The sequence below is a fragment of the Hipposideros armiger genome, unplaced genomic scaffold (assembly GCF_001890085.2).
Source record: "Hipposideros armiger isolate ML-2016 unplaced genomic scaffold, ASM189008v1 scaffold_301, whole genome shotgun sequence".
In the NCBI taxonomy this organism is placed as follows: Eukaryota; Metazoa; Chordata; class Mammalia; order Chiroptera; family Hipposideridae; genus Hipposideros; species Hipposideros armiger.
The window spans coordinates 980821-1007344 of record NW_017731651.1 but is presented as its reverse complement, the minus strand read 5'-3'; the positions used below and the strand labels follow the sequence as shown (position 1 = coordinate 1007344).

Sequence of the window (26524 nt, the reverse complement as noted above, 5' to 3'; positions counted from 1 at the left end):
ATTACAGAAGGTAATCAAGGGGGAATTCAATAGCGAAAACTCAGACATGAGAATTTCGTCTTTGCTATACATAGAATGTCTTAATCCTCCACTGGGAGTCATTCGGGTTTGCTTAAGGAGTTTAATAATACACATTTCAACTGCCACAGAATCTAAATCCCATTTGGATCAGCCTTGGAAAAACTTTCATCAATACCTTGAGATTTCATAATATTTCTCCTGAGAGCCTGGATCGTATGTGTCATTTCTCATTTTGATTGCGGGTATAAGATATGAGGTTACTTACATATCTTGGACCTAACAAATAGATGTAAACTATAAGCAATGTGTAAACTATAAGCAATGTGTAAACTATTTCCATTATAAGTAAATAGTATTTAACTAAAAATATCTACTGGGAACCACTCATTTTTAAAAAGCTGGCTGGTGCTCAATATTAATATTCCCAAAGGGCTGGTGAGATGTATAAATTCTATATGATCTTTTTCCTTTCCTTAAGAGGGGGCACAGAGACCAGATAATGCTTATCCTAGCTTTTTACTCCACTTCTATTTCCCAAAAATAAAACGGGACACTGGCTAACATGGCAAGGGGACTTTCTGTTAGAGTTCTGGTCAACCCCAAACAAAGACAGCATTGACATTGCAGGCAGAAGTTCGCTTTCGTCTTTGACCAACAGGAGTCTCTGATCACAAAGATGGCAACATCAAGGGCCCATAGAGTGTTTTTTGCAGAGATGTGAGAGGAGACGAATAAGATAATGGAGCGAGGGAAGATCTGCCACTCTGGGATGTCGACCTAGGATTCAGCTTTCCTCGCGAGTAAACCTTTAATCGGAGCCTGGGGTCATCATGGAGTCTGTGGGCAGCCATCAAGAGGCCCAAGAAAGTCTAGAAAGTCTGAGCCCAGCTGTGTGTTTGTACATATGTGCATTTATCTGCAGCAAAGAAGCTTTACTTTTATCCGATGTGCGCAGAACCCACAGTCCACCCAGGGGTCTCGCCCATAGAATGAGAGGATCTCTCCAGTCCTGACATCAAATCCCAGCCTTCTCCAAGAATAAAAGAAAACAATGAAAAAAAAATCCTGCTCAAGAAACCTAAAATGTATGTAATGTGGCTGCCAAATAAACACCAGGTGAGAAGATGAACTTTGTCAGGCAAGCACAGGAGAAAACACACCTCAGGAACATCTCTCCATGTGGCTCTGGTCAAAGACAGTTACACTGTTGTCAGGACAGGAAGGTGTAAACTAGCCCAGCTTGGGGAGGAATTTAGATACCCACAGATCAGCTCCCACCCTGATGCCACTTGAGGGCTCCTCCAGTCTGCTCTTCCCTCACAGTGTCTATGTCTTCAAAGGGCTTTGATCCTACAAATTGATTCTGTGACATCTGCCTTCTTTGTGCTCTGAGTTTGCTTCCTCTCTTTCTGTCTCTCCCTCTGCTTCCTCCTAATTTCCTCATCCAATCATCTACCTTCTGCCCTACTCATGGGTCCCACAGTCAAAGGCTCTATTCAGTTCACATTTTAATGCTCCCTAGTTAAATTTTTTTTTCATAGTACTTGACATGTGGTGGAGATAAAGCTGGGCCAGCCCGGGATGTGCCTTAGTTACAAACCCTGACCAAAGATACCGGTTTCCAGGCTCGGTGGACTTCGGTTGTTTTCCCTGCAAAGACAAAATTTTGGGCTAAATTGCCTTGGAGAACCCTTGTAAGCTCTTGCATTATGTGATTCTAAGGCTATTATTTATTTGGTGCAGTGAAATTCTTTTTTTTTTCTTTGAAAAGTGGAGATGGGTGGGGCTGAAGCCATAGGCTGTTAAATTGTCTTTTATCTTTGTTACATTAAAATCTCCCCCTACATCCATTTGTTTCTGCATATCAAAAGTTCAGTGTCACCAATTTAAAAAAAAAAAAGAGGACAAAGATAATATAGGAACACATTATGAAGACCTGCCTTTGTGGATACAGGAACGAGAACACGAGGTGAGAACCAGCAGTGCACAAGTGAAAGATTAGACGGAAGCCTTTGATATTTAATTTTAAATGAAATATTAATTTAATATTTAATTACGCTTTGGTTTCCAGAAAAACTGCAGCAGCAAGACAGGTTGTTTGAAGAAGGGAGTAATATACACGGTTAAGGAGACAACTGTAAAAATTAAAGATAAATTTCAAGGGTAAATCTAAATGCCACAATGGAACAGTTATGAATATGCTCATGCACTCTGTAATGTGTATTTAGAATATTATAGCTGAGAGCACTAGGCCATTAAGGGGCTGAAATGTCTCCAGTGAAACAGCAGCCCCCAATTCTGGGGCTGCCAACGGAGACATCATTCCTTAGACTCAGCTGAATGACAGGTCTGGATTTCACAAGAGGTGGGGGTGGAGGCAACTTCAGTAAAACTACAGGCTACCAGGAGGCCCATTGATTCAACCTGTTTCCAATGTGAACAGGGAACAATTGTACTCAGGCCAGCTTTTGATGTCTGAATTGGGTATTTTTAACTAAAAATCAGATTCATTTCTTAAATGGGATTTTTTTTTCCAGGATAATGCTATAAAGAAAAAAAAATAACATGAACTGGATGAGCTATTAACATTTTCCAGCCAGCTTGCACATCTGTGCCGTGCGGCTTTATGAAAGGAGGACCCCACACCCCACGCCGAGCCCCGGGGAGGAGGCTGTTCAGGGTATGATTTGGGACTTTATGGAAAAATCTAGGCCTCCCATTCTCCTCCCAACTGTTGCCTGGTCTTGGCCATTTTCTTGTTGATTAACACTTTCTTCCAAATAATGAACTGGGAGGTAACTAAATGCATTTGTTTGTGCTAAAGTAAAAGGTAAGAAGTGTTCTTGGGGAGGGGGTTAGTTGGCATGAAATCTTTGGCTTCTCAGTGAGTATTGATTAGCCAAGGTATTTTGACAACTTCTAAATTCAATCACACAGCTTGGAAAGCAGCACCTCTGTGTACATCTAAGCCAGCTGGGCCCAGTGGGTCTCTTCTGCTGCTTTCGCTCTTCCTTGAAAACCCACTTCCCCTTCACCCCACCTGCAGATCCCATATTCTTGGGCTGCTTTGGCCGTCTCTGTCACCTGCAAACCCCCAATTTCTAAGGACAGCATAGGCTTATTGGGGTGATCACTTCGTAAGGTATATACATGTCTAACCACTATGTTATATGCCTGAAACTAATATAATACTGTATGTCAGCTGTAATTGAAAAATAAATTAAAAGCTCAGTACCTATGCTTTCTTCTATCCAGTTTATTGTTTCAGGTCTTATGGTTAGGTCTTTGATCCATTTTGAGTTAATTTTGGTATATGGTGACAAACAGCAGTCTAGTTTCATTCTTTTGCACATGGCTTTCCAATTTTCCCACAACCATTTATTGAAGAGGGTTTCTTTTTTTAACTGTATGTTTTGTGCTCCTTTGTCGAAAATTATTAACTGTCCATATTTATGTGTATTTAATTCTGGATTTTCAATTCTACTCCATTGGTCTGTGTGTCTGTTTTTCTGCCAATACCATGCTGTTTTGATTATTATTGCTCTGTATTGAACCTTGGGTTCAAAGAGCATTTTATGACTTTGACCTCAAGGGCAATGAAAGTAAAAGCTAAAATAAGTGAATGGGACGATATCAAACAAAAAAAGCTGCACAGCAAAAGAAACCATCAACAAAACAAAGAAACAACCAACATAATGGGAGAAGAAATTTGCAAACAATGCCTCCAATAAGGGGCTAATATCCAAAATATAGAAGAAACTCATACAACTCAACAACAAAAAAACAAATAATCCAATTAAAAAATAGGCAGAGGACATGAAAAGAAACTTCTCCCAAGAAGACATACGAACGGCCAAGAGATATACGAAAAAATGCTCAACTTCACTAGCTATTAGGGAAATGTAAATCAAAACCACAATGAAATATCATCTCATACCAGTTAGAATGTCTATCATCAACAAGACAAATAATAATAAGTATTGGAGAGGCTGTGGAGAAAAAGGAACCTTCATATACTGTTGGTGGGAATGTAGATTGGTGCAGCCGCTATGGAAGGCAATGTGAAGGTTCCTCAAAAAATTAAGAATAGAATTACCATATGACCCAGCAATCCCTCTCCTGGGTATTTACCCCAAAAAATCTGAAAACATTTATCCGTAAAGATATATGTGCTCTGATGTTCATTGCAGCCTTATTCATGGTGGCCAAGACATGGGAACAACCAAAGTGTCCTTCAGTAGATGATTGGATAAAGAAGTTGTGGTATATATACACAGTGGAATACCATTTTTCCATAAGAAAAGATGAAATACTGCCATTTGCAGACAACATGGATGGATCTTCAGATTACTATGCTAAACGAAATAAGTCAGACAGAAAATGTTGAGAACTATATGACTTCACTCATATGTGGGATATAAAACTGAGAGCAACAAAGGATGGAGACAAACAAACAAAAAACCAAAAACTCATAGACACAGACAACAGCAGTTACCAGCAGGTAAGGGGGCTGAGGGGAGATAGTAGAAGAGGGAAAAGGAGATCAAATACATGGTGATGGAAGGAGAACCGACTCTGGGTGGTGAGCACACAATGTGATATATAGATGATGTATTACAGAATTGTACACTTGAAACCTATGTAATTTTACTAACCATTATCACCCCAATAAATTTAATTTAAAAATAAATAAATAAACAAAACAAAAAACCCTGATTTCTAATCTATACCCAGATAGTAAGGGCATGATGTGGCAGGACTTTCAAAAAGAATCCACCTTTTACAAAACAGAAGACATGCAAAAAAATCCAACCTTGGATCTGATTTTCAGTGGTGAATTCTGCCTCTATTTTTATATTCCTGTACATAATATGTTTGCATAACTGTATCATTTCTTCTTCCCAGTAAAACAAATATTTTCCCATTTTTTAAGTTAGAAAACTAAGGCAAAGAATGGTTAAGTGATTTGCCGGAACGTTGGGCCTCAAATCCAGCCTCTAAACTGTGTCACGGTCATCTTACGCTTCCATGCTAAGTTCTCTCAAGTTTAATAACATGGAGTTCATATTCCTTTGCCTTCTGCAACTTCAGTTATTCATGGGGAGGATATTTTCTATTATTTCTCAGGCAATGAAAGCACCTCATAGGCTGTAAGCCTATGACATCACGCTGAAATAGACATGTCCCACTTTGCAGTCTGGAACACCAGGGACAGGGGAGGCGTCCTCTGTGCCCCCTCCATACTCACTGGCCAGGCCAATCTCCTGTGCATTTCCTCAGAGTAACAGCCAGAGAGCTGAGGCCATCAGCAATGGCCAAGTAAAATGAAGCCAAACACATGGCCTTGTGTAATTTCTTTAAGAAGATAGACAACATTGGTAAGGAGCACAGGTTAATGGTTAAGGGCACAATTTTGGAATACAAGGGCTTGGATTGGACCTAGCTGGGTGACCTTAGGCAGCAGGATTCTCATCTATAAAGTTGAATTACTAATAGAACCATCATAATGGGAAAAGGTGGTGATTATATGAGCTCAATGAGACAAAGTCTGACCCTACGGGCTTAATAGGTGACAGGTGTGATTACTGAATTACTATCATCTTTTTTTTCTTACTGGTTCTATCTGATTACAGAACTAATGGGAGACTTCTTAACCAGCAATTAAATGTTTAGCCCAGATTGTGCGAAAAACCATAGGAACAGTGCTGAAAAGCTGTGCTCATCGACCCCCGCATCCTCAGTGACCTGACATCAGCTCACACATCATGACTTCTCACAGGTTTCTGTGGATGGTACAGATTGTACAACTATAGATGACGGCAATTCCACCCCCAAACGCTATGCTCCAGGCATTCTCTCCCTGCCTCCTCAAGACAGCCAAGAAGTACCTGTACAACCAATAACCATGGCCCCACTGGGTGTCCCCACCAGGATTATTTTTCTTCACTGCCAGCTCTCTGTGGAAAAGCCTGGGAGGGAAGGAAAGGCCCTCCTCTCCCCATGCCTTGGCTGGCATGCTGCCTGTAGGTCTCAAATCAGACCGAGGCAATTGGAACTTTCCTGATGAGCTATATTCTCCTGTGAATCTCTCCATTCCGCAGCAGTAAACTGCGCTTTAGCAAATCATGGTGGGAGGAAAATAGATCTGCAAAGTCACATGTGCGAAGAAAATGTGTTGTTTTTCAGAGTCCTGATGTTGTTTATGCTGTTCTTGGCAGCAGCCACCATGGGGAGCTGATTACTGCGTTTTGGCTAATTATATCAGGTACGTTACATCTAATAGGCTTGAGTTTATTATGGTGGTGCATCCTTGGATACAGGAACTCTCAAAGGTTGCACCCTGGACCACAGGATGTGTGTGGTGGGATGGGGGCAGAAGGAGGGGAGGTCCTCTGGAGCCTCCCTTCCCACTTCCTACTTTTTGCGTCTCCTTCTAGAAAGTTCCACCTAAGAGTAAATACTGTTGTGTTCGTGGTGCAGTGACTCAGTCTCATAAGAACTGTCCCATGCTGTGGAGTGCTGTACAAGCCAGAAAAGTCTCTCCACCAGACTGATGAGCAGGACTCAGGGTTCCCAAACTCGTTTCTTTGTTTAAAATACAGATTCCTGGACCCTCCCAGAAGAGGATGATTTGGTATGTTTGGAATGGGGCCCAGCATGATTTTCCAGCTCAGCCAAATTAAGGAAACACCTCTGGGTAACAGTGTAATTAGTACCAGAGCTTTAGAGAGGAAGAAGGGAGGCTCAGAGAGGTTAGGTGACTTGACAAAAGGGCAGAAAAGCCATCGATGACACGGCCGGCATCCATCTGAAAGCAGGCCTTCTGGCTGAGTCCAATGCACCTCCTTTTAGACCCACCCTGCGTGCTCACTCTGTCCCCACTATAGCTCTCCAGGTTTCAAGTTTTTCTTTTCCTCTAGACTCAAGATTATATTTTCCACATCACCACTGGATCTGAGTATTTTCTGTAGGCCTATAGTGGTCTCGGACGTACTATCCTACAGCTAAGCATTGGATGTGGGACTGCAGGAGCTGATCCCAGCAGGCTCAGAATGTGTGGCTCAGGAGGCCAGGCTGGCTGGAATGCAGAGAGGCCTCTCTCTGTCACCTCCTGGGGAGAAGGACATGATTCTCCAGGCTCGCTGAGGTAGACCTCAGCTCTGAGGGAGAGCAGTCCCATCTTCAGTCATTTAGGGAAGCCCCTGCCTTCCCAGCTGTTGGACTGAGATTCCCATCGGGTTGTCAATTAGCTTTCCAACTAATTTTCCATGGCCACTCGTTGGACGGGCAAGTTAAGAGACCACCAGGGGCAGCCGGTTCGCTCAGTTGGCTAGAGCACAGTGCTCATAACACCAAGGTTGCCGGTTTGATACCTGCATGGGCCACTGAGATGCGCCCTCCACAACTAGATTAAAACAACTACTTGACTTGGAGCTGATGGGTTCTGGAAAAACACACTGTTTCCCAATTTAAAAAAAAAGAGAGAGAGAGAGAGAGAGAGAGAGAGAGAGAGAGACAGACCACGAATCCATTTCCTGCAGCACCCAGAACCCTCCATGGATAACGTCATCCACTTGTCTCCACCAATGAGTCACGTGTGGCCCAACAACCTCAAGGTGGAAGTTTTTAAATAAAGTGACAGCCTCTTGAGGCATCCTGAACAGAGTTTGTATTTCAGTTTCCTTCTCTGATGGTGAGAGACTATGGTATTGCACCCCCACCCTTCTCACCCTAACTGCCTCCCCAGGTCCTTCTTTCTCAAAGGCAGTCTCTCCTGGAAGAACTCTCCCTGCTTCCCTGGCTAGAGATACTTTCATTGTGCCTGAAGAATCAAGTTTGCCATTGTGTGCTGTTTCTGTATTGAAATATGTGGGATATTACTCTTTTTTATATCATAGTCTCTTCATTTTTAATTCAAAATGACTTAATTTTATTAGAAAATCATAAACACAGTTGACCCTTGAACAACATAAGTTCAACAACCCTTTGAACTGCACTGGTCCACTTATACATGGATTTTTTTTCAATAAATATACAGTCGGCCCTCTGTATCCCTGGATTTTCCATCCTTGGATTCAAATAACCGTGGCTCGAAAACAGTATGTGCGATCCATGATTGGGAATCCGCAGGTGCAGCGGGCCGAGTGTGTGCACTGTTCTATGCCATCTTATTTGAGGGACTTGAGCGTCAGCGGATTTTGTTATCCACGGAGATCCTGGAACCAATCTCCCCATAGATACTAAGAGATGACTGAAGTTTTGGGAGAGTCAAAAGCTATATGTGGATTTTTTACTGTGTTGGGGGTCTGTGCCCCTAACCCCCATGTTGTTCAAAGGTCAACTGTATAAGTAAGCAAAATGAAAAAAAATGAAATAATAACACCAATACCCAAAACACACCACTGTTACCATCTTGGTAGGCAGGCTTCCATACCTTTCTTGGTTTTTTTACGTGACTATTCTTTTTTCATATATACGTAAAAATTTAACCATACTGTGCATACAGTTTTTAAGCTTATTTTTTAAAACCTATATCACAGATATCTTTCATGTAACTAAATATCCATCCACAGCATTACTTTTAATGTCTAAAAGGGTTTCAGTGGAAAGATGTTCTATTATTTATTGAATGAGTCCCCTAATGAACACTAAGGACATTTTCAATTTTCCACTACTATAAACAGTGCTCCAATAAACAGCCTTCAGGAAGACTCAATTATTTTCTAAGTATACATTCCTAAAAGTAGAATTGTTGGGTCAAAGGGTACATACATTTTTAAGGCTCATGGCATGAAGGTACTTGCCTGGAGGTACCAAACTTCCTACAGTAGTGTTAGAAAGTTTCCACTTTCATCTAATTTTGCCAACCTGGGTATTTTTATTTGTTTTTGTTGTTGTTTTTTAAATGTTTGCCAACTTGATAGAGGGAAAATGTTATGTAGTTGCCTTAATTTGCATTTATTTAATGACTAATCGTTGGGATTTTTAAAATATGCTATTACTTAATTGTATTCCTTCCTGAATTAACTCCTGATGTTCCTTGCTAGCTTTTAATTTAGGTATTTTTCTTTTTCTCCTTAATTTGTAAGATAGCTAATGTTCACCTCTTTATCCACAATGCATGCATAACCTAGTGGTTGAAAAATAGTAGGCATAAAATAAACTTATGCTGAATAAATGAATGAATCTTTTTATATGTAAGATTATATGTCATATAATAATTATGTTCCCAGTTTGTTCTTTTCCTTATGATGTAATGACTGGCACTTTGACATGCAAAATTTTTTTAATGTAATCCCATATTTATGCTTAATTGTTTCTGTCGAAGATTGGCAAGGCTCAAGTTTATAATAATTTTTTGAAATGTCTACATTCTTAATTAAAATGATTTAATTCAAATGTTTTAGTTCATGATATGCAATTAGATATCTAACTTTTTTTTTCAATGCTTAACTAGTTGGCCCAACACCATTTGTTAAATATTCCGTGTTTTCCTCATGGACCTAAGATGGTTCCTCACCTCTACAGATACTTATATACTTACACTATTCATGTGTACAAAAACTATTTATTTTTAAATGTGCTCTTCTGTTGCATGACATTTCTATATGTTCCGACAAAGCCCCATATTCTTTTAATTACTGAAACTTAAAATAGGTTTTAATGTCTGGTAGGGCAAGGCCCTCTCATTTTTCAAAACGAGGGTTCCTATTTTAGCACCTTTACTTCTCCAGGTGAACTTCTGTAATGTTTCCGCAAACATTTTGTTGGTACTTTGATTGGCATTGTGTAAAATGTATTCATTAATTGACATCTTTACAATATTAAATCTTCCCACCTCTCCGCCAGCTGGAAGTATTTTGTCCTTCCTCTGAACTCCCTTTAGCACTTTATACCTTTTTAAAAATCACTTTCTAAACTATACCCACCCAATTTTTCAAACCTGAAACCCGAGAGTCTTCCCCTCCCCTCCCTTCCCCAACCTTCACCCCATCCAATCAATCATCAAGTCCCGTCAATGCTACCTCCTAAATTTCATCCACTTCTGGCTGTCCCCACTACCGGCACTCTAGTCCAAGCTACTATCATTTCTGGCCGGGGCCACCACACTGGCCTCCAACTGACCTCCCTGAGTACCCCCTGGCTTCCAAGCCATTCTCTACACTCCTCCTGGAATGATCTTTTAAAACGCAAGTCTGACCATGGTATTCCCCAGCTTTAAAATACTCCAGTGGCTCCCATGGTACTTTGAGTAGAACCAGACAAACAGCTCCAACCCTCTCTTCCAGCTTGAACCAAACTCTCTTTAACTCGTTCATTCTGCCCTGTTCATAGTGGCCATAAAATATATCCCATGTTCTTTTCCACCCCAGGACCTTTGCATGTACTGTGTTCTGTGTTTGAACTGTTCTTAGCCTTCCCTATCATCTTAGTTTAAGAAGGTCCTATTTCCCTGGCATATATCCCCAGCATCCTATATAACTTTTAACCCTCATCACATTTTGTAATGCCATATTCAAGTCCGTCTCCATGATGATAAGACTAATGGTAATAATAATATTAATAATAAACACCTTTTGGATAATAAGATCTAGTCATTCTCTATCTTAAGTGCTTTACATGCAGAGGTGTTCTAGACCCAGCTTGTACCAGCATGTGAGAGCAGGTTGTTAAATTTTCAGGAATTTTGTGAGCTGGTTGATGTCATATTGGTAGCTTGAAGTCAGCCATGGTGAGACCATTTGCACCATGGAAGTCAGCAAATTCCATAAACCAATGCTTCTTCTGCCTTCACCTTTCCCTGGAGAGCCAGTTGTTAAACTTTTCCCAGCACACCACTGTTTACATGCACTGTATTATTTAGTCCTCACCACAGCTCTGTGAGGGAGGTATCCCATTTGATAGATGAGGAAACTAAGAGGTTAAGTCACTTGTGCAAGATTTAAGAATGATTTAGAGGCAAACCAAGCACTGCGTCCAGGTGGTATGACCTAGGGCATGAGTAGTTCACCTTTATATCACTACACCTTAACGGTGAGGAAGGAAGGATCCTACTGGTCTCACTTGTCTGCAGGGTCCCCAGCACAGAGCCCAAGGCTGAGTGTAGTGTGCATGCTCAACCAATACTCGCTTCATGAATAAGTCAATAGTGGTTCATCACATCAGGAAAAGAGAGTGCTTTGCCGACACTTCATTGCTAAGTTAAAGACACCAGGCGGGATTGCCAGAGACCTGGGTCCTTGTTCTGAATCCACCTTGAATTCGGTGGGCAATTGTGAGCCAGTCACTTCCCCCTGGGTCTCACTTTTCTCATCTGCAGAAGATTACGTTTGACCAGATGATCTTCAATGTCTCATCATCCCTAAGATTCTTTAAATTTACAGTTATTATAACATCTATTATTTTCACAGTTATGTGGGCTCTTGGTTTACCAGTCACACTGTTTCCATGGACTGTGGATCATAGCCTCCTCCATTCTGTCTGGTAAGTTCCCACTTGGCTTTTGAAATGTAGCTCCTCTGGAAAGCCTTCACTGATTGCCCAAAGTCAGCCACTCCCCGCTCAGTGCTCTGACAACCTTTTTTGCATTTACATCCCTTCTGGGACTCAACCCAGTTATAGTAACCTGTGAGTGTCTATCTCCCCCTTCTAGAACTGTGACCTGCTAGAAGCATGCTGATATTATTGATTTTGTGCCTTGAGCATAATTTAGAGCTGATGTTTGTTCAACAAATATGTGCATTCTGCTGATGTCTGGGTCCTACCTTCAAAGATTCAGATCTAATTGGCCTGGGACCCAGCCTGGGCATTGGTGATTTAAAGTGAAACCAAGGGTGAGAGCCTCTGCTTGCAGAGAAAGTTAACACATGTACGCACGCACGCCTGCACAACACTTGGCTCCAGACGTCTACAGCCCCACTGAGGATCGAGACTGTTCGTTACTTCGGGACAGAGTTGAGGATTGGTTGCACCATGACTAGTATTAGTCTCACCAACCTTCTCCCAGGCCACAGACTGTCATCCAAATACAGGGGGGAAATAGAGGTGTCAGGGCGCTATATATGGAAAGTGTCCTGGAGTGAAACCTGTTCCTCACCTGAACTTCTGATGTCCCCTTACCCCACCAAGCACCCCTTCTCAGTCTCCTTCACAGGCTCCTTGTTATCATCCTGAGCCCTACATGTTGGTCCTCCAGAGGTGCCCTCCAGGTTTCTTCTGTTCTCTAGTTACACTCCCTTCCATGGCCATCTCCTCCAACTTTCTCCCATCAACCCCTATTTGATAACTAACCAGATATTTATACTTAGACAAAAATAGGAGGCTGAATTCAAATAAGAGAATATACTGTAAAATAATAGTAATAGAAATTCATAATATGCCAGATATATTTTCTTGGTTTATATATTTCTTTCTCTCTACCCCTTATTTTTTCTTTTAAAGTATAATATCCTAGTGGGTCTCTCTGGCTTCAGTTTTTCTCCCAACTAAATCAATCTCTGTATCCATAGCACCCCTTTTTTCTAAAACATAGCACCCTATATTTTTCATTTTCGTTATTGTATCCTTTATTTCTGACTCGTTCTTTTTTATGGTTTTCGTCTCCTTTGAGTTACTCTCCGTGGCATGGGGATCCTCAATATTGTCATGTATCTTGCCAAATCAAGTCCAAACTCCCATACAAGCCTTTTCCCCCTGTTATTTAAAATTGAGGTAAAACATACATAACAAAATTTACCATCTTAAACTATTTCTAACTGTACAGTTTAATCATGTGAAGTGCCTTCACATTGTTGTACAATTAATCCCCAGAAGTCTTATCATCTTGCAAAACTGAAATGCTGTACCTATTAAAGAACAACTCCAGTTCCCTCTTCCTCAACCTCTGAAAGCCACCATTCAACTTACTGTCACTATGAATTTGACTACTCTAGGTACCATACAGAGCTTTTAAGCTTTTTGGTGGTTTCCTTTCCTCCTGTGCACAGCTCATCTAGGCTAAGTTCTGGTCTAAGTTCTAGCCAAACACATTGCCACAGCTGTTGAACCAGCGCTCTCTCACCCAGGCGCCTGTTCACCTCACCCTCTGGGCCTTTGCACATGAGATTTCCAAAGCTGGAACATTCTTCCTCCTTCTCTTTGCCTAGCCAAACCCTCCCCATCCTTAAAAATAGTCTTCAATTTTTATCTCCTCCTGGCAACCCCCTCCCACTACTGTAGTCCACACAAAACTCTCTCCTCCTGGAACTCATATTCCATTCGTGGTAAATACCAAACATTTGGAATATTCTAATTCTCCAGCTGTTCTGTGCCATATACCACAGGCTCCTCCAAAAGTTCTAAACTTCCCAATAAGGACCATGTGTTATATATCACTGTAACTTCCACCTAGAAAATGCAGTGGGTACAAAGCAGATATTCAACAAATATTGAACTAACAGATAATTATACTTTCATAAAATTTTAAGATAAATTGAATCACTCTGCAGCATCAGTGAGCAACTTTCTTGAATCTTTTTTTCAAGAGAATTTAGTTATAGCCAGCAACTTTATCTAATTCTTTATCTGGTTGCTTGGACAAAAGTCTGTTCTGGCATGGTTCCAGCAGAGTTAAACGTGTGAGGATACACTCCTGAAATGAGTTGCCACGACCATCTCCCGGACCGTGCAGGAATTGCGTACGTAAAATACAAATTTAGAAGCGCACCTACACTTCCCCCTTCAATGCCCACCACCCAGTTCACTCTTTTCCACACTAGTAGAAAGACCTAAACATGTTAAAATGATTATAAAGTGGTGAGACTGAGAATCAGTGCAAAGATGAACTAGGAGCCAGTCCCCTTGGGATCATTTTCACACCTACCTGTGTAAATGAACCTCCCTGGAGCTCCTTTGCAGAACTGTTTGGATTTGTAAGATAATGTCACTTCCACTACTCCGGGGATGTGCCGGGGAGGAGTCTGCACTCTGATGGCATGAGGAGTTATTAGCTGAGGAGTGAATGGGCAGGGAAATAAAACACCTGTTATACAAGTTATTGCCAAGATACTGAGAATGCGAGTATCTCCCACCACTACTCCCACCGGGGCAAAATGGTGTACTCACAGCACCCGAAACGCTCTGAACACCCAGGGCCTGTATCTCACATGTTTCTCTCTATCACCCTGGAATTTCCTCTCAGTGGAACCTGTCTAGGTCCTTTCCTTCCTACCAGCCCAGCTCAAGTCCCTCCCCGCTCCTGTGCCCACCCGGTCCCCATCCCTGTAATCACTCCCTCCCCCAAAATTCCTGCATTGCTATGACCTCACATATTGATTTGGCAATTTCCATATCCAACGTAGCATCATTACTTATCTTTTTGTAACATGTCTTGTTGGTTTTTCTCATTATGAAAGTAGAACGTATCCATTTTGGAAAATTTGGAAATTACAGAAAAGTATAAAGAAAAATATTAACATTGTATAATCCAAGACAACCATTATTAAGCTTTGGTGTGTTTCCAGTACTTTTCTATGGATGTGTGTTATATTTTACATCCACAGACATTGTTGTCCTGATTTTTTTTCACTTAGTATTAACATAAGCCCTTCTGCTAGTCATTAGAATTTTTTCAAAACACAATTTTTCATGATGGAATGATATTCCATCATTTATTTAACCATTTTCCGATTATCCAATATCGAGGCTATTTCTAATTTTTCACAATTATAAATAATACTGCAATGAATAGTTACCTTTTATTAAGGGATCCACGCCTGCAATAAATTATAGTTTACCTGACTTTTAATCTTTGGTGCCCTGCTCATAGGAGGTACTCAATAATGTGAGCCCATGCTGCTGATGTTCCAGGAATTGCTAATTTCCCCAGAGCAAAACAATCTTTGGGCCAAAGAAAATCGGGGAAGCAAGTTGCCTTTGCCTACCTCGCTCCATACAAGCATCGTCCCAAACACCACTTGGAGGCCATCAAAGAAGTTGTCCCCAATAATGATGACCATGGCTCCTCCTGTGGTCCAGCCTTCGCTTGGGCTAATGGCTTTGATGCAGGGGGTAGCTAAGAAGATAGTAAAGAAAAAGTCACGTCTGTCCTTTGGTGGCTGAAGTTTGGAGTTTTGGGGACTGGCTGCTCTTGGAAGCTGTTGATGATTCCAAGGAGTTCAAATTGAGCTTTGCTGACTCGCTATCATTCCCTAATTGGTTGTTGTTTTTCACCAGGTCATTAAAGCCTAATGAGTTGACCACTACGTATAAAAACATGGAACACTTAGCTAATTGTGCAAGGGGTGTTTTCAGAACTCTGTTGTTTTTCCCCATATTTTTATAAGTTGACCACACTGGCAACATGTAAATCCCTTTTCTCTCTCCACCTCCTCTGCCCCAAGATGTTAAGATTTACAAGGCCTGTTAATGTGCTAGAGAGAGGAGGGGAAAGCAGGATCTGTCATAGGTGGTTTTTTCCAGCTCTATCAAGAGACAATTTCTAATCACTCTCCTCACTTTGTAAGAAGGGTTTTCCCCCCTTCTTCTTCCATATGTTCGAAGCCTCTGGACTTCACATCCCAACAGGAACCCAATATGGTTTTCAGGCCATAACTAAAGTCAATCCATCACTCCATTTCCAAAGCTGACAGGGTCAAAGGTGGAAGAGAACTTTGGCAGGACTCCAAAAACATGAGCCCCCTTTGAACAGCCAGTCAATCACATCCAATCAGTCAAAAGAAACTGGATGGGTTCCTAGTTCTGAACCCTGGGGTTTTCTTCTCCCCTTCGGTGCCCACTGTGGGAGAATTAACACCACTCCAAATTCTTTACTGATTCAATCATTTTCTTTCAGTTCATTAATTCCTATTTAAAATGATACAAGACACATTTTAAGGGCCAAGTTGGGGTGGGGGCTGGTGGGCAGTCCAGAGCAAAACACACTGAAATAGTAGCCTCGTTTAGCCATTCATTCTGTGCTCGAACGCCTCCTCCACCAGTGAGTTGGGGAGCGTGGAAGAAGGGGAACTTACACGGACTTTACTTGGGTTTGTCAGTTATCTTCCTCGATATACTCTAATTTTTCAGACAACTTGAAGTTTAACAGTTACCGGGATTTCTAATTACTTTAATGCACTTGGAAAACTACCCAGAGCAGACCATGATTTCTTCTTGTCCAAGCAAACAAAAATCAATTAGTGTCAGTTTCATTCTGCACATTGTTTTGTTTTGCCCACAATCTGTTTAAGGACACATCTGACACTTATTCATACATGTCTGGCACTGTAATGTTCCTGTTTAATTCAGATGTCATAGGCCTACATTTACCCGAAATACCTGTCTAACAAAAAGAAAAACACAGAACTGAGTGGAAGAGACTGAGGCATGGGAGCCTGAGCATCAGCCGGGAGATGTGTGGGGGTTCCAACAGAGCAGGCGGGAGTCGGTGTTTACAACTTCACTTTAAAACCCACATGGTCTTGTGTGCTTTCTCCACTCCTACTCAGAGTCATAAATTTGAAATTCAACCGAGGGACTTTATGGAGAACTTCATTTGTCTGCCATTCTCAACCCAGACCGCAGACAACCCTACCTTCTGACGGGTCCAGTCTCCTCGCCCTCCGCCCGTGCTTGGAGTTGTTATGAACAAACATGTTGTCAGAAACAGCCAGCACATGTCCATCCACATTCACCGTTGTCGACAACACAACCTGCATATTTACAGTAAAAAGAGGGGTGGGGGTAGAGTTAGTGTCATATAAAGTAGTAATTGTATCAGAATTCTGTTTGCCAGACTTCCATATGGCCAATGAGAGATGGGACAGAATTTGGGGACGAGGCCACGCTTTTGGCATATCAAGAGGTTATCGTCCTCCAATAATTATGGCAGAGTTTCATAGAAAAAGAGACTTCCCTTTGCCCATGTGCCGTCACGTATTTGTGTTCAGACTATGCCCAGGTAATGAAATGGGGAAATTGGCCATCTGCCTGCTGGTTCTAGAAAACTCGTTCTCTATCAAAGGACTTGGACAATCATCCCCAGCTGACCCTTGAGCAGTAGTCATGACAAATTGCCAATGGTGTGTGATCAGGTTGGTAGGATCTAAGCACCAGCTGGGAGGTCCTTTGTCCAAGGTCGGGAATGGGTTCGTGCACCTCTGACATGTGCAAAAGTAATGCTGGAATGGACAGGCTGCCTGATGACTTGTCTGTGGTGTCCCCACCTGCTAGAGAGCAGTGTTAGAGATGCTCAGACTTTGGGGGAGAAGATAAGGTTGCTGGAAGTCAGCGCTGAGAATGTAGGACATTTAGTATCTAACCAGACGAAGGGGAAGCGTGGGTGTGGAGTAGTGGAAGAGCATGGATTTGGAGTCAGATAAAACTAAACTCACATCCCACACCTGCTACTTCCTAACTTGTAACCTTGGACAAATTACTTAGCCTTTTCAAATCTCCATTTTTCTTATCTGTAAAACATAAACAATGTCTAGTTGGAGGGCTAAATGAGATAAAATAAGGATAAAATGAGATACTATGTATAAGCCGTTCCTTGCAGGGCATTCATGAGTTCCCCTCCTAATTACCTCACTGCTGCCCTGTTCGACCAGTCAGTAGGACAGATGACATTACTCATTGAGCCCCGCCCATAGTCCAAGTTTTGGGGGAGGCTCTAGAAAGGGGGACACAGGGGCTGGTACCAAAAGTGACAAGGCATGACCTCACCCCTCAAAGACCTTGCTTTCAGGCTGGAGAAACATGGCTAACACAAAAAACAAGTAGCACAAGGATTCAGATTGAGTTGAGTTCTACGTGAGTGCGGCAGATCAGGGCTGTGGGAGAAGTTCCAAAAAGCAGAGCTCAGCCAAGACCAGAGCAGTCCGGAAAAGGTAGCAGAAGTGAGGACTGGAACATACCCACCCCCTCCTTCCTTGACCCAGGAAGATAAGCCATCCTGGATATGAGTCTACTTGTCAGTCATGCATGGCAATTGTTTTTGGTGAGAGAAGAACTTGTTAAATACATATTCATGCATATGTATAGACTTTTTGAGGAAAGGCATCGAATCGGTACATAATGAGGAGCCGTGTTTAAAATGATTCTTCCTGGGGCCGGCCGAGTGGCTCAGTTGGTTAAGAGCTCGCTCAAAAGTTTGAGCTCTGAGCAACAGCGGTTCAATGCCTGGCCTGAGCTGAGCAACAAATTAAATTTGTTGATATTCTACTTAAAATTTTTCTGCCATCCCTTCCTTACTTATGAAATAAAGGGTGTGTGTGTGTGTGTGGGGGGGGTGATGGAAACCTTGACCCTGCCTTACCTCCTAATATGAAATAAAATACACGAAATTGCACTTAAAAATTTTTTACTATGAATAATTTCAAGCAAACAAACTAAACAGACTAGTATAATGAATCCCCCTTTTTAGGTGAAATTTACATGCATTGGAATGCGCAAATCTCAGCTGCCCAATTTTGACAAATGGATGCATCCCGGTAATCAACACCATATCACGATATAGAACATGTCCATCTCCCCAGAAAGTCATCCTGTGTCCCTTCTCAGTCACTCCTACCCACTACGCCCCCACCCCAAGGCAACACTCTTCTGATTTTTTTTAACCTTAGAGTTTTAGAAGGTATCTTGTAAATTTTTTTAAAATATAGATTTTAATGTAATAGAGGTTTGGGAGAACCCCTGAAGCCATGAGTCCACAAAGTATTTCACCTAGCCTGGTGCCATGGGCCTGACAGTAGCATACAGGAAACTTTACATGGACATAAGTGGGCTTCCAGCATTCAAAGGTATTGCATCAGGCCCTTGAGATTCAAAGACAACAGAATAGTGTCCCGTACTCAGCTGTGTGTGTCTCCCGCACATCAGTTCCTCACTTGTGAGTGCACTGCAGATATGGTGTCCCTGCCTCGCTGTGACATCAGAATCAATCTAAAGGAAACTTAGTTGTCATTCAGAAAATTATTATCAATATAATTGCTTACAATTCAGGGATACAGCCTGTCTAGCTCTGGGTCTGTTTTCAATTGTGTCCATGTTAAGATGTTAAGAGTTTAGGGAAAGTCCTTCCAGAAAGTTCCTATCATGTAGTGGCCACCATAAGACAGAGACGTCCATCACGCCGGCAAGTGTATGGAGGCACAAATCCTTTTCAGGGCCATCTCAGCAGAGCACAAGATGACATTGTAGTGAAAGGGAGTGAGAAGCTGTCTCCTACTCAGGGGGTTAAAAGCATTCACTTCTGTATATGCAATAGAAAAAGGTGGAGAAAAACGGAGAAAAAAGAGGATTCAGGCCACTTTGGTAAGTTGTGTGCGTGAATGGATTTTCAAAGACATAACTGTCATCTCCAGAAAAAAAAAACATAAACAAGAGTGTGCTTCAGGCTTTAATTGCTAATGAGCTGTACTAGGCACACTGAGGGAAACCAGCCTGCCTGAGAATGATGTGGAAATAAAAGCATTCTCTCTGAGACCATTTTAATTCATTCCACAAGCTTCTTGTCATACTGTACTTTAATGCTCCTTGTGCATTCCTGCCACAAAATATGGGGCTTACTCGAGCCAGCTGATTTCATCATTGTCCATTTGGGTGGAGTGATACTCAGTTCCAAAGTGAACATTTCCCGAATGACATACCCTGATGGTTCAGATGCACTTCATTATTTTCTATTAACAATGGAAATAAATTTTAATCTCTTGCTGGCTAGCACTGGCCTCTCATGACAGCAGGGGAATTAACCTGAATTATTTCAGTGTCTGCAAAATTTATTACAAGATTTTAAATTATGTCCAAATGTGTGTGTGTGTGTGTGTGTGTGTATCAAGATCCCGTTTTTAATATTCTAAATATCTTAGATTCTGAAGTACCTGGAAGAACCTGCCAGTTAAACCAAATTTGCAATTTGCAAAATGTAAAGGATTTAATTCATAAACTCCACCATGTGAAACGAGTCATGTTTGGTTGTTGTTCTTATACATGGAGAACCGCACACATGTTGACTTTTACATACATTCCCTCTACTTCTGGAAGAATGAACATTATGGAGGTGAAGATACATTTGGCACATTCGAAGCTTCGAATTTAACTTCCTTCACCGTTTTCTGATGAATGATGACAACACTGATATTATTCTCTTCAGAGAAGTTAAAATTTCTGAATGTTTGAAGACTAAAGGAAGTGGAATGTGCATTCCAGCATCGTTTCACTCCCAGGCCTTCCCCTTCCACAAGCCAACTTCTTTCCCCTAGTGAGTATTTCCTGGGTCACGAAGGCTGACCTTTTCCATCTGGAATCAATCAGTCAACCCCTGACAACTTCCTGAAACACCTCACTCCATTTCCTGTTCTCTCCCCCTTCTCTCTTTCCCCCTGGTTTGCTTCACTCTTCAAAACTGCAGGCCACAGCAGCTTAATGTTAGAGGGTCAGACACAGTTAGACTCCAAAACACTACACAAGGACACCTTTGACCTTCAAAAATCTTTACATCTTAGCTAAACAAATCAAGGTCAACATTTCTTACCATTACCTTGTTAACTATTTGTATGCATCTTTGCCAACGATCTTCTGATCATATAACCATCAATACCACTTGTTCTCCTAAGATCATAAACTGATCTGTTTTAGAAGTAGCAAATTTAGTATTGACAAGGGGTGCCATTTGGAGGTACCTGAAACTAAAAATCACGAGTATTATGACAAACATATGGAGAGTATTCCAAACAAAAGGACTTCTATGCCTCATCAGTGTCTCCTATCACCTAAACCTGATACCTAGTCTTTTCTAAAGCTGTCAGGCTCTCTTGGCACTACCATTCTGCTGGCACAGCCCAAAAGGATGCCAATTAGGAATACAGATGTCCATAATTTGTGTGGGATGGACCCCCGTTTTTTGCTGCTGACACTGGTGACAGCTTTCATTTGTTTCTCATAGTTGGTGTATCTGTATTTCAGCTCAAAGCTTCAATAGGAAAGCCTGCAGAGCTGAAAACTAAGCCATTGTATATCATAGCTCTCCTCAACTGATACATTTCAATTGAACACAAAGGCAACAGCCAATTATATTCATGCAAATATTATTAATGATGTGGTACCTTTAAGGTAAGGGTCCAAGAAAGAGAAGTAGGGATTGATTGAAATTGCTTGCATTTCTTTTTTTTAAGTGAAAGTAGTTTTTCACTTTTTGCAATTCCTTATTTTGCTAAGTGTGATCTCTAATTTTTGATGAGACCAGATCAATAAACATAGACCAATTGGAGAGTGACAGTGTAGGTTCCATTTTGAATCATCCAATTCAATGGCAATTGTAGCTGATCGTACAGAAATAGAAACATAAAAAGTTTGTATCTCCCCTTGGAAAACAAAAGACAGGTTTAAGCAGAAAATCTATGACTATGTTAGCAATTTGCTAAAAGTACTCAAGAAAAATGATTGGCTTTCTCAAATTATATTTTTCTTCTCCTTACCCAAAAGTACTCCCATGTCCCTCACTCTAATAATTTATACAAAGCAGGAGCTGAGTTGTAAAGAGCTCTTTCCTGCCTATAAAAAGCCGCAGTGGGAATTATCCTTTAGGTGGATGCATCCGTTAATCTGTCCGTACAACTAATTTTCCAACAGAGGAACTTTTTCTGTGGTATCAGAATGATAGCATGTGGCACAGGTACTTTCACCAAACTGACTTATTTCCACTCTTGGGTTCATTTTATGCCCCACTCTGAAATATCGTTGGCTTTTTGGAACATCACACTTTTGTTTTTTTAATACCTATGCTTTTCAATGCTCTATGAGTTAGTTAAGTCACACAGGTCACAAGGATGACAGGCCTGGCTCCTCCTCCCAGCCAGCCTTTCTCAGCGCCTACCCAGGTGTCCCTACAAAGAGCCTAAGTCTCACACAGGAGAGTGAAAGAAAATGAGAAGTCAAAATGAAAAATGTGCAGAATGACTAAATGATCTGAGTTTTTGAAACAGACGAGAACCCCAGTGTCTACAGTTGCTGAAGGATAATTACATTGGTTAGAAACCTCCCCATATGGATCAGAAAACATACCACATTCTACCATTAGTCAGACACATTTCCCCTCATTTCAATGAGGGTCATGCACCTCCCAGCTGAATGTGGGGCCTTTGGTAGTTTAATCTCGGTAAAGCTACAATACACAGCATTTATAACACGCTCAACATGGACGACTCTGATACCTACTTACAAACACGCGTACACCAAGCTAAATAAAATGGTCTCGAGAATTCCTGTTATTTTGCCAAGTATGGAAAAAAATTCTTTATGACATTTTACATCTGGAAATGGAATTAAATTCATGATGTGCTTTTCCTTTATAACTGTTCAGTTGCTATATATGTTATTTCAGCTTTCCCAAAGCATAACTATTATGTGGGATTTTATTTTCCACCTGTGGGAGGAGGAAAGAGACATAGAGACCATTAAAAGGACAGAGAAAATCAAGACAGACTTCTGGTTGTGGTGGGCAACCAAGTTTGGAGTCCATATCGTGAGAAGAAATTCTCCACTGGTGTTTTTCCACACGGGCTAATTCTCACATTCCACAGGAGGAATCTGACGGAACTATTTTGTCTAAGCTTCCATTAATTCAACCCAGGCTAACAACAAACAGCTTGGCTACTGCAAATTGTGTCTCCTTACCACTTTATTCTTGGCATACATATTTTCAAACCAGATTTAAAGCCAGATTCTTCTTTGTTACTGGACTCCAGAGTCTCCAGGATTACCTTTAAACACCTACCCCTCAAGTATGGATTTGGTCATCTTTTTTTCTTTTTTTTTTTAAGGAATTCCCACAATTCTTAGCCATCACTGTTGTTTCATATTCCCTAAGGCTAAATTTTCTGTTCAGTTAAGTATCAAGTACCAAGTGAGAGAACACAAGGTTGACTGCTGTTGAGACAGATGTGGGGCATTCTGGGGTTGCTCATACCAAGGGCGGGGGAACTGTGGCATGAATGCCATAACTCTTGAGAAGATACTTCTTAAGTAACCAGACAGTGCTGTGTTTCAATCAGTCAAAGGCTTTGTTTGACACTCCCAGGCCCTGTGCTACATGCCATGGAGGCTTACAGAAAACACTGCCATGACCTCGAGGAGCTGCCATGTAGTTGATGAAACATAACAAATACAACACATACTCAAAAAATGTTACTATACAGCAATACATAAAAGAGGACCAAACTGTGTGGCCATTTTGTATGCTGTAGGAGTTCAACGGTGAGAAAAATTCACCTGAGCTGAAGGCAGTAACAAACATTTTCAACAAGGAAATGAGATTTGAGATAGGCCTTGAAGAGTTGAAAAACATTTGCTATACAACTCAAGGTTACTTAAATGGTTATTCTGGTGCTGTAGAACAAATTCTAACCGGCGTTAAGTGGAATAGTATAACAAAAAGCATTTCCGCTGACACATATTGGCAAATGTGGCTTAGGATGGACACCTTCTAGAGCTTGTCTTTTAACAATGAGTTGAATATGTACAGAAATCAAGTGGCAGTTTTTTAAACCAGGCTTTCATGTCATCGGGGAGCCTGAAGGTCATTAACCTGTTTACAGCTAAATTTCCCTTCATCTCGAAGGCCATCGACACTTGCTATTTCCACCCTACCTCATTTTATTCCACTGAACCCACTGCTTTTCCCATGCAAAATGTATGCCAAGTGGGATGGTTATGGTCAAGGGCAGTATTTTACTAGCAAACATTTTGAGAGCCCCAGGGGCATATTAACATATTAGGTGCCATTCTTGATTTGGCTGGGCCATTCTCTTCCACCAAACTCTGCCCCCCAGGGACCTCATGAATCACCTGTTGTCCATCAAAAACCAGAAGCACGTAGGCCCTGTGAGCAGCTTAAGAATCTATGCCCTCTTATTGCAAAGCTAAGAGAGCCTTGCTTTCCGGGAGTTCAGCATCTGATTGTTCTGGAGTGTGGTCAGGTTTCAGTGCCCAAGTTTGAGTCTCCGAAAATGTTTGAGCCTGTAGGCTTTGTTTCCATCTAACTGAAATCTGATATATCCCCTCCCAAAAGTTATATAGGCAACTACTTGTATTCACGTCTCTCTCTTTTCTCCCACAAATAACTCAGAACACATTTTCCATGGGATGTGGTCAAAATTCTTATCACCCTGATTCTTGTCCCCATTAGAGGCACTACAAGTCAGGGAGTGGGGGTGACAGGAGGTTATACTGTCAAACAGAAAAGCACGAAGTTACCCACAGAAAGTCTTCCCCAAGCTTAAAGCATTAGACTGAGTACAAGATCCTCAGACCCTCAGAGTTTTGTTGTTGTTGTTTTTTTCTAACTGCAAGTAGATAATTATTATTTCTTAAATCGGACTATCTGGTTTGTTTTACCACCAGATAATGGACTCACCTGTTGATCAGAGAGACCATAAGTCAAATGATTTTCATTATGTGCTTTCAAACGCTGCTCGGTAGCAGGGTAACCTTCAAATGGTGGATGAGATCACACAGCAGCTGGAGTAGCTCTTGAACTGAAAGATTTGAACTGAAGAAACCTGCAGGCAGCTGGAGCTATATTAAATTTTTACCATTTGGACTTAATTTAAACTCTCGTTTCCCTCTTCAACGGGTGTGAGAGAAACATTCAACATTTTTTATTTAAGGAAAATAGATGGTGGTGCCATTAAAAAGTTTTATATAAGAGCTGGGGGTTTAAAAAAAAATCATAAGGGTTTTCTGGATGGATCTTGGCCCCGTTCCAAGACATGAGTAGCCCTGCCCTTTGCTCTTGCATCGTTTCGTCAAACAGACTAATGGCTGTGTGGACTAGGTGTCTTGGTCATCTACATTCATTTCCCCATTGTTCCTGTTGCATCCAGCATGTTGCACTAATAGGGTCTGGGCCTGTCACATTTCCAGCTACCCTGATGATGTCAGTCAGTCCTCACAGGGCTTCACTTCCTTTCTTCATTCTGATGACAATTTTTGTATCTTCCGTTCCATTCTCCCCTCCATTTCTTCTCTCTCCCTCAGAGTTCTGACAGACTTGCTGGGTGTGTCCTCACAAAGCACCAAACCCTTTCCCTCACTCTCTACCAGTCCCCCTCGAGACGCCTTTCTGGGAGGCCCATCCTGGGGTTGTGTGCAGATTCCTATAAACAAACAGGAATCAACTCAGCACTGGTGGCCCTCCCAACATAGTCTCTGAAATAACCTTTCTTTTACTAGACATGTCTGTGCCCCTCCATACATTTTGACCTCTTATCTCTTGAGGCAAAAGACGGCAAGGCCAGTATACATATCTCAGTCCTCTCCCTAGCTTAACTATGTAAAAAAAAAATGATCATTTTGGTGGACTGAATCTAAAAATGGAGTAATTTAGGGGGTGAACTTGAGACACCCAAGAGTCACACAGAAAAGATTAGAAAATGGCGGTCAGAACAACTTACCCTAATTACAAGAAAGCTATGAGTTTAAATGGAGTTCCTCTAAAGTGATTCTAGGGTTAGAGATATGTCAAGGCACCTGTTGCCAACTCCAGAGTGACTAACATGCAAGTTGATGCTGCCTATATGATAGAAAACACTCCAGCCCTCTACAATGGTCATGTCTGTTTAAAATAGAGTCCTTTTGAGGCAGGAGGGGAAAAATTGGCACCCAGGCCTCTTAGCTTTCCAATCTCAAGTAAATGATCTGCTGGCATTAGTGTCCCGCTATAGCTGATGCTGTGGAAATCTTTGAAACCTACTAGGAAGAGCATGCACACTTGCTTATTATTATAATGGCTGGTATCATTTAGCTCTCACATCACCCGTATTTGACCATACTGCTGAGTTCCAGAAGGCAACACAGAGACAAATGGACCTTGCCGGGCGCCTGTGCCTCCACGCAGGTCACTCGCAGACTTCAGAGAAGAACATCTAAGCTATGAAAATCACTTATTTTCCTTATCTCTGAACTAGGATACAAGTCCCTCAGGGAGGAGAATTTTATCTGTTTTGCTGATGTATCTCCAGCACCTAGGATAGTGGCTGGCACACAGAATTTCCTCAATAACAGTGGTTGGGAGAATGAATAAATGAATGAATGCATCTATGTTTTCACTAGGACTTGGAGCAGACCCAGCCAGCCTATCTATGAGAGTGACTTGGCAACAATAGCCCTGATTGTTGTCAACTTCTGTGTTTTAGAATTTGAATGTGGGAAATGACAACATGCCTACCTCCTCCTAGTCTTGGCTTGATTTTCTCCTGGATTTTCCAACTGCCTGCTCTCCACCCACAATGCAGAGAAATAAAGAATGGGGTTCATTATGTTTTAACAGGCCTATCAGCTTAAACTAGACACCCATTTCATTTCTTTTCCTTCACTGAGCTGTTAATCTGGGTGTTTCACCTAATTGTTCCATTTCAAGGAGGGCAGAACTGATTTTCTGCATGCATGGTCCATGGATTTAGATACTTTGGGAGCCCTGGAAATCTTTTCTTTCCTTCCCTCCCTCCCTCCCTCCCTCCCTCTCCTCTTC

The 26524-nt window shown here is 41.6% G+C and overlaps 1 protein-coding gene across 2 annotated transcripts in view; it reads right to left on the bottom strand.

Annotated features, from left to right (window-relative positions):
• EBF2 (EBF transcription factor 2) overlaps nt 1-26524 on the bottom strand; it is a 190672-nt gene that overhangs the window by 27812 nt on the left and 136336 nt on the right. For both annotated transcript variants that reach the window (XM_019659543.1, XM_019659544.1), the window contains exons 8-10: nt 16592-16709; nt 14943-15073; nt 13883-14009 (exon numbers count right to left, since the gene is read on the bottom strand). In XM_019659543.1, coding sequence (XP_019515088.1) covers nt 13883-14009; nt 14943-15073; nt 16592-16709 — 376 coding nt within the window. The remainder of the gene's footprint in view (nt 1-13882; nt 14010-14942; nt 15074-16591; nt 16710-26524) is intronic.